This window comes from Neodiprion fabricii, chromosome 4 (genome assembly GCF_021155785.1).
Source record: "Neodiprion fabricii isolate iyNeoFabr1 chromosome 4, iyNeoFabr1.1, whole genome shotgun sequence".
Taxonomy (NCBI): Eukaryota; Metazoa; Arthropoda; class Insecta; order Hymenoptera; family Diprionidae; genus Neodiprion; species Neodiprion fabricii.
The window spans coordinates 2,878,984-2,890,451 of NC_060242.1; the positions used below are offsets into that span (position 1 = coordinate 2,878,984).

An 11,468-nucleotide genomic window follows, 5' to 3' on the forward strand; every position below is an offset into this window, starting at 1 on the left:
TATACAATTTATCACGCTTAAATATTTCTTCGGCCGCATCAATTAAATCGATAATTTATCGTCGTATCCTAACGTTTACCGTACTTCACGTAATATGTAAACCTCTATGGCATACGATTCACTCATTTCCGAATACTTTCATTATTCCTGTCATTACCACGCACTCGCGTTCCTTACCTCCCTCTTTTCACCGTAGTTTTAAATACAATTACCATCTTGATACGCGGCCAATATTTGCAAACATAGTCGTGGACATGACTCAAGTTTTCAATATTTTCAACACGCAATATTTTCATCATCTCGACCCAAATTTCAACTATCTTAGAGAATGTTCAATTGATATTACAACACGCTGCACAATTCATGTAAAAAAAACCTTTATGAAAAAAAAAAAATAAAAAAAAAAAAAAAAATAAACGGAAAACTAAACACACGTCGATCGTATAAATTTATCGAAAAATTTTAACGTCCTTGACAGTCCAGTTCCCGACAGAATTTATACTTGAAGCCAATTGATTTCAGCCTTGCATCTGATTACGTTATAATAAACAAGAATTCTCGGATGAATGTTTGGATATGTCAGATCACCAAAATGCAATAATTTAGGTAATATAGCTTTGAAGCGATATGCCTAGTGGAAGGGCTGACAGCAAACAAACATAAACAGTTACCTGATTCGTAATACTTATGAAAATGATACGTAAGAACTTTTCCTGTAATTTTTTTATACCGCGCATACTTAAGGCCGTTAATGTTTTATTTTAACACTCATATGAACATTAAACTGGAAGATAAAGACAACTTTTTGGACCTGAGAGCAAGTGAGAGTACATATTTAATTGTTATTTGCAGCCCAAATACGTGGGTTTCTTTTCCAGTATTGAGCTGCCTGATTTTCCCATAATAAAAAGCTGCTTATGCAAATTCCGCGTAAGAGCAAGTATATAGGTACTCCCACTGTATTCGGAGACGAAAAATTCACTTTGTACGCTATGAAAATACGTAAGAGTCCATCAAACTTGAAAGTAATGGGACTGCATACGCGTGAACAGTAAAACTAATCTGCACCCGAGACTATTTGCATCACATTCTTCCATTCTTCGTGCCAGAAAAGATCGACGTTAAATAAAAATTGTAACTGCAGTCTTCAAATTCATATGCAACAACGATGATCGAGAGCAATGTAGGAATTCCAATAACAGTGCCAGTTGTGATCTCGTCGATTTATCGTTTCGAATGATGAAAAACAACGTTTAAAGATTCATATCCAACGACAGAATTTAATCCACATTGTCTTGGAAGATGAGCTTGACATACCCGGGTGTTCCTTCCAAGGGTACCGCGCAAAACGGGCATACCGCGTCGAATCCGTTTGTCCCGTGCGGTATCGCGACGTGTGCCCAGTACCTAAGAAACGGTCTTTGTTCATTTAAAGCTTCGATGATACACCACAAATTCTATATATACATGTCGTCAGATCGAATTAATAATTCCTGATACGTACAATGTCGATTGACTTATTATCGACGCGATATGATGATGACGATCATGATATTAATAATAACATTGTAGACAGCACAATAACAGTAGCGATATTGGATATCAGAATAACATTGAGAAGTGGTGCGTATTGAAATATCATTACCACTGATACATACTGGATTGATGCCCGTTCAAGTGAAGAAACAAACATGTGAAAACTCACTTGACAGTCTTCTCAGTAGCCATGTGACCGCAGGGGCTGAAGGCATAAGTCGGTGGTCCGCTGTCGACGTAAAATGCCGGCTCTATGCCCATGCAGAGTTTAACAATGGGACCTGCGACGAGGCACATGGGGCACCTTCGCGTCACCTTGTCTTTTTCCTGACCCCAGTCATGGTGTCCCTGCACGTGACCGCACTTCAAATAGACGTACGGTTGATGCTGCTGTGCCGAATCCGTCGCAGCCTTGCGAGGTATCACGAGGGTGTTCAATCCTACCGGGCATTGCGGTCGTCCCGCGTTTATCGCATCGACCAACTCTTCCAAGTCGTGCTTTGTCTATTCGAAGGTTCGGGAGGAATTGGTCGATTTCAGGCACATACAGTAATACCTACTACGATACTGGTATCGCTGCAAAGCGGTAATATCATCATAATACGATACCAACCGGCGATTTGGCGAGTCCCTCGGCTGATCTCCAGAGCAAGGTAGCCCCGCACAAGTCAATAAGTGTACCGTCCTGAAGCTCGTTGTTCTCATCCTCGACGACGCAACCCTTTTGCTGGGCACTCCGGCTCTCACGAAGTGAAAAAACCCCACCGCCTACACTGACCTCCCGCCAAAGTCCGCACTCGGCCTCGCCGCCGCAAAACTGACCTCTCGGATGCATGATCAATACACCGTTTGTCGTTAGTCCGTCTATCTCACGATTCTCCTGCCACTTTGTCGCCTTCTCCTGGGGTGTGCAACGAATGGAGAAAACCGTAGACCAGTTATTAAGGTTGGGGGAGGGCGGGTTGGAGGGGGGGGGGAGCCGGAGAAGGAGCCTAATTACGGACACATTAATGCTCCAACTGGTTCGGGTGTGAACCTACCCCTAGAAATATATTTCTCGAACTGTCGAATCCAGCGGCGTATATCCTCGCAGTTCGCGGGTCCGTCCGATCGGCAAGAATTCTACAAGCGAACCTGCTGATTGTGCTCTGGGCTACGCGACCCTCGCTGCTCGGGGCCGATCCGCCCTCTGCACCACCTGGACAAGTGTCCATTACTACGAAGTCGATCGGCGTCTCGGAGGACCTGCCTATCTGTAGTGTTAGAGGAGAATAAGTTATGTAGTTACAGTACCGCTGTACACCTATTTCTTGTATAATAAAGTGGTTTGCGTGCATTCCACGTTGCGATTATAATACCTATAGCTAAAATTGTTGAACAAACTCTCACCTGAAACATATCCGTATCCTCGTCCTCGTTATACTCAACAATGACGGCCTGTGTCCTGGTCAGCGTGTACGATATCGAATGCTGGGTTGTGTCGAGTATGGCCTTTGAACTGTGCGGTGTTTTAACAACGTAGTGTTTGCTCCGCTTAACACCACTCGCCGTCTGCCTTTTGACCAGAACAAATTTGCTGCGTCTACGGCCACGATCACCAGGTGGAAGAAATCCATTGTATCTACGTTTAACAATTTCATACAATTTACAATGATGCACACGCGCATCCGCATACACAACAATCACCGTGATGCGCTTGAATTTTTCCGTTAGCAGTGTGCGGCACGTGTATGTTTTAGCCTACGTTAAATTCAACAATTTTCACCTCGGGTTTGATTACTACAAAATTTTCGCTTTGGAGGATAAGCGATAGATAATTTCGATGGGGAGGAGGTAAAATCCGAAAGTTATCTAAAAATTCGGAATACCTCGCAAGCCTGACGATGAGCTCTTGTTTATCGGTTATTTTACTTTCAACGGAAATATCCTCCGGGACATTTCAACGGGGCGATAAGCGGCTGCAGTGCAGCCTGAAACCCAAGTGGCCTATACAGACGATTGTTCGAAACTATATACAGCGAACCCGTATACGCGTGTATATATATATATATATATATATATTTATGTATGTACATGTGCATGTATACATAAGGTGTAAGTTTCAGGGCACTGAGTTACCGCACTGCGACTTGGCGCCTAGCCAACCTGAGATTATAGATCCACCGACTTCGCCTACCGTTTGTTGCCGTTGCATTCCTGACATAAAGAACGCTCGAATAGCTAAACCGTATGCTATATACATTGTTTTTCGATAACTATGTACTACACGACAACGAAAACCTATTTGTGATGAATTCTCGTCACGTTATGTATATATAATGCGATCAGTAAAAATTTTCGTCTGAAATTCATCATCCGGTAGTGTCAATGTATCGTACTTTTTAAATAACGGGGTTCAAGTTTGCAACGTCAATGTAAAACGATGCGTGTTTAAGAAAAATTGTTATTTCGAAGATTACCATTATCTATATTTCATTATCGCTCGTAAAGAAAAACTTATGCAGCATAATTTGGAAACTCTGAGTCGTTCAAAGTCATTTTAAAATTAAAATACAGCGATTTTTGTTACAGTATTTCTTTGCGTCAACGTTACTAATTTCAGGCCCATTTTAAATATAGGTATAATTTCCTCTTCGCATTATTTATTGTATATGTATATGAAGCTGAAGCTGGTAGCCAGAGTTAGCAACCAAACATGTTAAACTTTTTGGAAATAGAAAAGGGCAATTCAGTTTCATCTTCATAATTCTGTAAAAGTATTTGCGGTTCAAGGTATTTCACAAAATTTGGATTTTCTGATTTTATTAGGTACATTATTCGAATGAACATTAGAACGTTTTACTGCTAATTTTGCTATTTTTTTTTTTTTTTAACATAGCTTAGAAAGGTCATCTTTTCCCAGAATCGTTCTTTTAACCCGAGCAAACTTTTTAGGGGTTGCCGATAATACATTGTAATTCCAACTTACCCAAGAATGACGAGTTCTCCGTACTTTACGGGTGGCTTGGCTTTGTCGTGATGATGCTGCCCGTGGTGACCGTGGCCGTGGGCATGAGAATGTGGATGGGGATGAGGGTGAGGATGAGACTGAGGGTGCGGATGATGATGGGGTTGGTGAGCGTGGCCGACATGGGGATGACTGTGTTTCAGGTGCGGACTGTGCGGTTGGCCAACTGCTTCGCCCTCTTCAACGAGAAGCGGGCTTTCGCTGCTTCCGCCATCCGATCTGAAACACAATTGGTGTAAATATGATACCCACGTACGATCGAGATTGCAAAACGTGTACGGTTAGTTGGATTCGTGCAATTACACATTCAGCCCTGCTCTTCGTCGTCCAGTGCATACAAGTATAGTACGCATACGTATAATATCACATTGTGCACATCGCTACACGATGACGCAATGTTTCCTGGCCTATATACGTCACTATATTATACAAGGAAAGAAAAAACGACACGGACGCGTGTTAGCCTTCCGCGAACCGTGCAAACTGTATAATAATAACAAGTGCAGCCAAGGATTTTTGCGCCAAAGAAATGCCGTATAAATCCGTTTACACCCTTCGGGTCAGTAAGTCGTAATGGAATTCTAATCGCATGTGAAGCCGCAGGGGAGAAAAGAAAATTTACTCGAGCCACTTGAACGTATTATACGCGCGAAGGACTCGTATTGTACATCATCATAACATAATACGAATAGCTATTTTAAAATGGTCTTCCAAGTTACGTCTTCCATTTCCTATACTAATGTCCAAAACAATTTGACATTCTCCGAGATCAGTGACTGATGTATACCTATATAGTTACCATAATTGACGATCGTGAGGTGAACAATAATTTAACGAGCTTGAAATCAGTAGCGTTATCGTAACGAAATACCGAGGAAAAAATCAGTATAAGTTCTTAATGTTACAATAATTTTCAAGGAACTAATATTTCGAAATATGCGTGCGCGTTTTGTTTTATTACGATTTACCGAATTTCAGACAATTCCAAACTTGCGAAATCACGGTTCTCCCCGTTTTTCCTCAGCATGAATCGTTACGATAACGTTACTGACTTCAATACGACGAATTTCAATGAGGATGAAGTTAGTAAGGTTACAGTAACGATGCATGTTTAGGAAAAATCGTTATCTCGGACATTTATGATTGTATGAAATTTAATAAACCATGATAAGCAAAACATACCTACTCGTATATTTCGTTACGTTAACGCTATACTAACTTCAGCCTCGTGAATTTCTACGGTCTCTCCAAGGATTTACGGTCGACGGCGTGAGCCACGTGCGTTGCCGAAACACAGCCGCGAAAAACACCTGTTGACGCAGAACGAGGGCGAGGGTAAAAATATAGGTATACATTTAAGAAGAACCTAAAATATAACACTGCGTACCATTGTATATTGTTCGTGAATGACGAGAGTCGGATCAACGGTGAAAAGTACCTTGTTGTGCGTGAAAGAAAATATTTCCATATTGCACGAGCATGTAAAAATTTATCATACTGAAGTTAGTAATGTTATCGTAAAGATTCAATCTGAGGAAAAAATCGTAACCGTAATCAAACAAAATTAACAAGTGTCGAATAAAGAATTTAGTGATTTATTCGCCGATGTTTCATTACGATAACGTTACTAACTTCAACGTCGTCAAAATTCTCGTTCGCATCAACTTGAGTGGAGGGAAAATAAGAATGGAAGGCGCTGATAATAAATGAAGTTGATCCATCATTGCGCAGATAGCCGTGAAATATAAAGGAAAAATAGTATATTGTGTAACGAGGAAGCAAACTTGGTTCTTTCGGGCCAAGCGTAAGTTTTCAATATGAGTCGTAAGTGAGCCGAAGACAAATGTTGCAAATACGCGAGGCAAAAAGACAGTCGCCTCCTTGTTGCACACGATTCTCTATATTACGCGAGTATGTTACGCGTTTTTTCACGAAGTACGAAATTGAGGTTAGGGTCGCGTGATGTCAGATTTGTTCGCGACGGCGCATGCGCGGAGTGCGGAAAATATCACTTTCAACACTCCCAGGATTTAAAAGTGATTTTTTCAGTACTCCGCGCATGCGCATTCGCAGAATTACTTGAGCGTTATAAAAACGGGTACTTTTCTATACGAAAAACCGCGTAAATCATGCTCGCGTTCTATAAAAAAATATTTAAAAAGAGACAAAGCCCTGCGCAGCGCGTTATTCGTATTATCATATAAGGTGTACTTATATCGGATCTGACGATGAGATGAGACGCGTCTGCGACTGCAGAACGACCACTATAATTAGCCGGGGTAACCGATGACCCGCATTTCCGCCCATTGCCGGGCAAACCGAGATAGATGAACGTACGGACGGACGGATCAGCGGGTGCACGGATAAGTGGACTTAAGATTTCAAACTCCGAGACGGTATTCTCACGGTAGGAGGAATTAACTCAGATCGGTTATAATTTTCGTAAATTTTTGTCACATCGTACAAAAAAAGATGATTTGAACAACGATACATACGTATGAGTATTTTACGCCAAAAATATTCAAGTGCAATGTCCAAATTCTTTTTCCCGATTGTGAGTATATAAAGTATTACGCTGTAGAATGTGTAAACGCGGTAAAGAAGCTATTCCCTCCGACTGCAGTTACAACGAGAAGCAAAGATTAATTCCTATCGTTAATGTTCGTTTCGGAGAAGTTTTGTTATTAACGTATCACGCGAGGAGAAATTCCCGATCCTCGATCCTGCGAAGAAGTAATAATTGTAGAAATAACCCACAGCCACACGACACTTTCAAAGTACTTGTCGGGTTGCTTTAATTTTTATACGGTTTCCTGGTACTGGATATGTGTGTAATACGTTCAACGAATAGGTTACAATATTCTTTCTACACCAATGTACAGTGTGATCGTTTTCGATTGAAAAACACGTGAGTATACATTAGGGTGATCCTTATTTAGGGTGATGATGATTTTTTTTCAGACCACCCCCCAAATCAACTATAAATAATTCAAAAACAATTTCCTAATGCTTTCAGATTTTTATATCAATTCTAACCCGTGCCTGTAAATGGATGGATATCACCATTTAAAATACACCTGTTTCAGATACATTCTCAGCATATAATTTATTCTAAGAGTGACGATGTTCGAATCAGTCTGCAATTACGAAGATTTAGTGAATATTGTTGCTACTGTCTGAGAAAAAATTCACATCATCATACCAACCAATCTCGACGAATTGCACACCCTAAAAATTTGGCTTTTTCTTTTTATTTATAAGAAACGCAATTGTCTATATTACCTGGTATGATGTGAATTTTTTCTCAGATAGTATCAATAATGCTCATTAGTGCCTCACATTCATGGATTTTTTCGAACATTATTACTCTTACAGTAAAATATATACTAAGAACGTGTCCGAAACACATCTATTTTAAATTGGGAAATCCTTCCTCTTACAGACACGGGTTACAGTTGATATAAAAATCTGAAAAAAATTGTGCATTGTTTTTGAATTATTTATAGTTGATTTGGTGGGATGATCCGGAATAGATTCGTCAACATTCTAAATGAGGACCATCCTAGTATGCATACCTATATGCGTAACGGTATGCCGATCAGGTTCAATTACCGAAAACCCTCGCTGACAAGCAGCGCGAAGCTCGTCAAAAGTGGATTGCCAATCCACACGATACAAAACTAAACGCAACCCTTTTCATACGTATACACTTCTGTCAGCTGTGCATGAACAGGGAAGAATTATATTTAGGCCTATTCGGTACTGCAGCGTTTCACGGCTCTGTATATCGAAAAACAAAATCACGAGGTTGAAGTTTCTAACGTTACCCTAACGAAATGTTAAAGAGTGGGAGGGGGGGATCACTATTTTGCAAGTTTATATTGACTTTGAAGCAGTAAAGTTTTCGAAATATGAATATGATTCGTACTGAAATAACGATTTTTTCGAAATGTAAATGATTACAATAACGTTTACTAACTTCAGCTCCATGCAAAGTTCACCTTCTGAACTCAGGACTTGTGCTAATAATAATCGACTGATTTACGCCGAACTTGCGGTTTGTTTCAGACGATCGGTTCTGCAAGTAAAATCGTACGTGCACAGAGCATGAAAACGCTCGTTCGCCCTTGAGAACAACTCGCTCGGAAACATTCAAATATTTACAAATCTAACATTATATAGATAAAAGGTCGAGTCAGAGCATACTTCTTGTTGTTGGGCAAACAGACCCCGACCTTCATTGTCCTACAGTAATTCGGGTTCAAGGCATAATCGCAAATGAGTACGCAATTAATTACGAGCAAAGAACTAAAAGTTCCTGCAGTTTATCATGTTTAGGAGAAAAATCTCGTTACTTCGCAAATTTAGGATTATTTAAAATTTAGTCATCCGTGATAAACCAAACATACTCATATATTTCGAAAAGTCTGGTCTTTGAAAGTCATTCGGAAATTGCGCGATAATGATTTTTTTCCCTGATGTTCTGTTACGTTAACGTTACTAACTTCAGCCTTGTGAAAAATCACTATTTTGAAATTTTACAGTCACTTTCAAAGCTGTCAAGTTTTTGAAGTAATAACATATTTATTCTTATTATGGTTTACCGCAATTCAGATATATTTCTAAAATACTTCGAAACTTGAATCGTTACATTAACGTTACTAACTTCAGCTGCATAACAATCATCAATTTATACTCCGTTTAGTTTCCCCCTCGATAGTTTGATGGAACAAAAAATGAACAGTACCGCAGTTACTTCTCAGTCGAACGATTTTTCTTCACATTAAATCCAACCAACGCCATTGAGTCTTTATCGCAAAAAATGAACAATAAAAACCAACCTGGAGGCGGTGTACATTATTATACATTTCGCGTTTGCAGCTTTGTGAAAAAATTTCCTTCGATGTATTCAAGATTTTAGGAATGTCGGGTAGCGTAAAAATATAAATTGATCATGGCTACGCTGATGTACTTGTGTCAATATTGATGCTGTGCTTGCTCCCGTCTGCAAAATGCATGTGGCAAGCTATACGGAATAAACAAGACCTCAAAGCTTCGGGAAAATATTTAACAAGAACAGTGTATAAAGAACAAACGAATGCTCTTGAAAATTAATTTCTTTTTACCAACATACCCCATTTATTTTTTCACATTCAATGAATCGACACGTTCGATGATTCAGGAACCGGACGAATGACGTATGTAATGACTTTAGCGTTGAACTCTGTTTGAGTTTAAGTTAGGTTATGTTTTTTGTTCTGTAATTACAGTAGCGGTGTGCGAAAAGTCGATGAGTGGATAGTTTGACGTTTGAAGAGTGAAAAGACGTGTCGAAACAAGTTAGGCGCAATCGAGACCGATACGCGCAACACAGACACGGCCTCAGGAAATTTCAATATAAAAACTGTGATTGAAGTCAATGTAAGTATACGCACGTCGTGCATGACGTGCATGCAAAGTAGAAAGTGATTAATGAAAAGTATTAATATATTTTCGTTACCTTATCACCATCGCAGGTTCCGCGTTTGAGCCAATTTTGCTGCCTCGTTCGGCACACGTAACGGGGGCCACTTTGATAACGTTTACGTTTGAAGAAAACTTGCACGAGTTCTTGAGGGAAACAAAAGGACAAAGATAGGATAGGGAGAGTGAAAGAGAATGGGTTACTGTGTGTGTGGTTGCGTACGTGGGAGAGAGTGAGAAAGGGGGGAAGAGAGAGAGAGAGAGAGAGAGAGGAGAGAGCGAGAACGAGCAGGGTGGATGAACGGCGGGGAAGGGAAGAGAGAAATGAAAACAATGCGATTACACAGAAAAAAAAAAACTCGGATCGAGGACGACGAGTGTGATCCACTCGAGTTGTCAAACTGTAATCGAAGGTTGTTTTCACTGGATAAAATGGGCGGCGTTGGACTCTTCGGACGCCCTCAAACTGTCCTGATCCATGATTTCAGAATTTCAAGTCCAGCCACCGACGACGGCTCGTCTCGGCGCACGAAACGGGGAGCGGGACACGGGTAGTAGTCAGTCTGTCGGTAAACTCGTTGAAAACGTTCAATCTATGTACCTTCACTTGTTACTGGATCACCATCACTTTGTGACACTCTTCAAGAATCGTACACTCTTATGGACGTGAGGTCCGTTCTGTGCCCGTGTGTAACACAACACGAGCTAGTGTTTTCATCGGGGATTAACAATCACGGGGCATGGCGACTGGTGCTGTAGTACCGTTCTACGCGATAGCAATATCTTCTCGGACAAACTCGGGACGCTCCGTGATCGGGACGCTCGAAACTCGTCTCGCTGCCGTCTCCCTCCCCACCCATCTCCCCAACCGCCCTAAACCCCCCCTCCTTTTGCCCTGCCACATGTGCGCGCGCAAGGTTTACCAGCTGACCTCATCAGCCACGAACTAACGAGTTTTTAGACACGAAATGTCGACGAGCGTCACGTTGCGAGCGTTCGCAGAACGTCCGTCATTCAACTGAGGATTATAATTAATGATCAGGATCGTTTCGATGGTCTCTAATAGAAATTGACTTAACTTTACAGAGGTTGATTATAAAAGACCTAACCTTGGCGTGACGATTATAATCCAAATAACTTTGCGGTTCCTGATTGATAGAAATTATCTTCTATGCTTGTATGTACACAGGAGTTAACTGTTTTATCATCGAGGTCCGTAGAGTTACATGGATTATAAGCTTCACGCCAGAGTTAGGTCTTTTATAATCAGCCTCTCTAAAGTTTAGTGAATCTTATTAGAGGCCAACGACTTTAATCCTGATAGCGTAATGCAATGTAACAGTTGTCGCGTTGCCAATCATAGTGTCCTCTTCTGAACCGCGCGGTGAACTAGAATCCTCTATTCCTGTTTCCTCTTTGCGACTTTTTCGTCCTACTGTCCCACAGTATCGGCGAGCAGCCT

The 11,468-nt window shown here is 40.9% G+C and overlaps 1 protein-coding gene across 3 annotated transcripts; it reads right to left on the reverse strand.

The window, feature by feature from the left end:
* Positions 1-435: 435 nt before the first annotated feature.
* On the reverse strand, positions 436-10,846 carry LOC124180595 (protein pellino). Of its 3 annotated transcripts, none has more exons than XM_046566315.1 (7): positions 10,044-10,846; positions 4,505-4,762; positions 2,926-3,157; positions 2,577-2,789; positions 2,150-2,437; positions 1,706-2,040; positions 436-1,407 (listed from the first exon to the last, which is right to left on the reverse strand). In XM_046566315.1, exons 1-7 carry the CDS (start codon positions 10,052-10,054, stop codon positions 1,281-1,283), a joined length of 1,464 nt encoding a protein of 487 aa, XP_046422271.1. In that variant the 5' UTR covers positions 10,055-10,846; the 3' UTR covers positions 436-1,280. The 3 variants fall into 3 exon arrangements, with proteins under 3 accessions (XP_046422271.1, XP_046422272.1, XP_046422273.1); XM_046566316.1 differs by lacking the exon at positions 10,044-10,846 and adding an exon at positions 9,678-9,697; XM_046566317.1 differs by lacking the exon at positions 4,505-4,762.
* Positions 10,847-11,468: the final 622 nt, after the last annotated feature.

Excerpts from the sequence above, each read along its gene's own strand:
- LOC124180595 (XM_046566315.1), bottom strand. Across the intron at positions 3,158-4,504 it reads GGAGAACTCGTCATTCTTGG|ATACAATGGATTTCTTCCAC; the intron begins GTAAGTTGGAAT and ends TGTTAAACGTAG. Across the intron at positions 2,790-2,925 it reads AGGATACGGATATGTTTCAG|ATAGGCAGGTCCTCCGAGAC; the intron begins GTGAGAGTTTGT and ends CTAACACTACAG.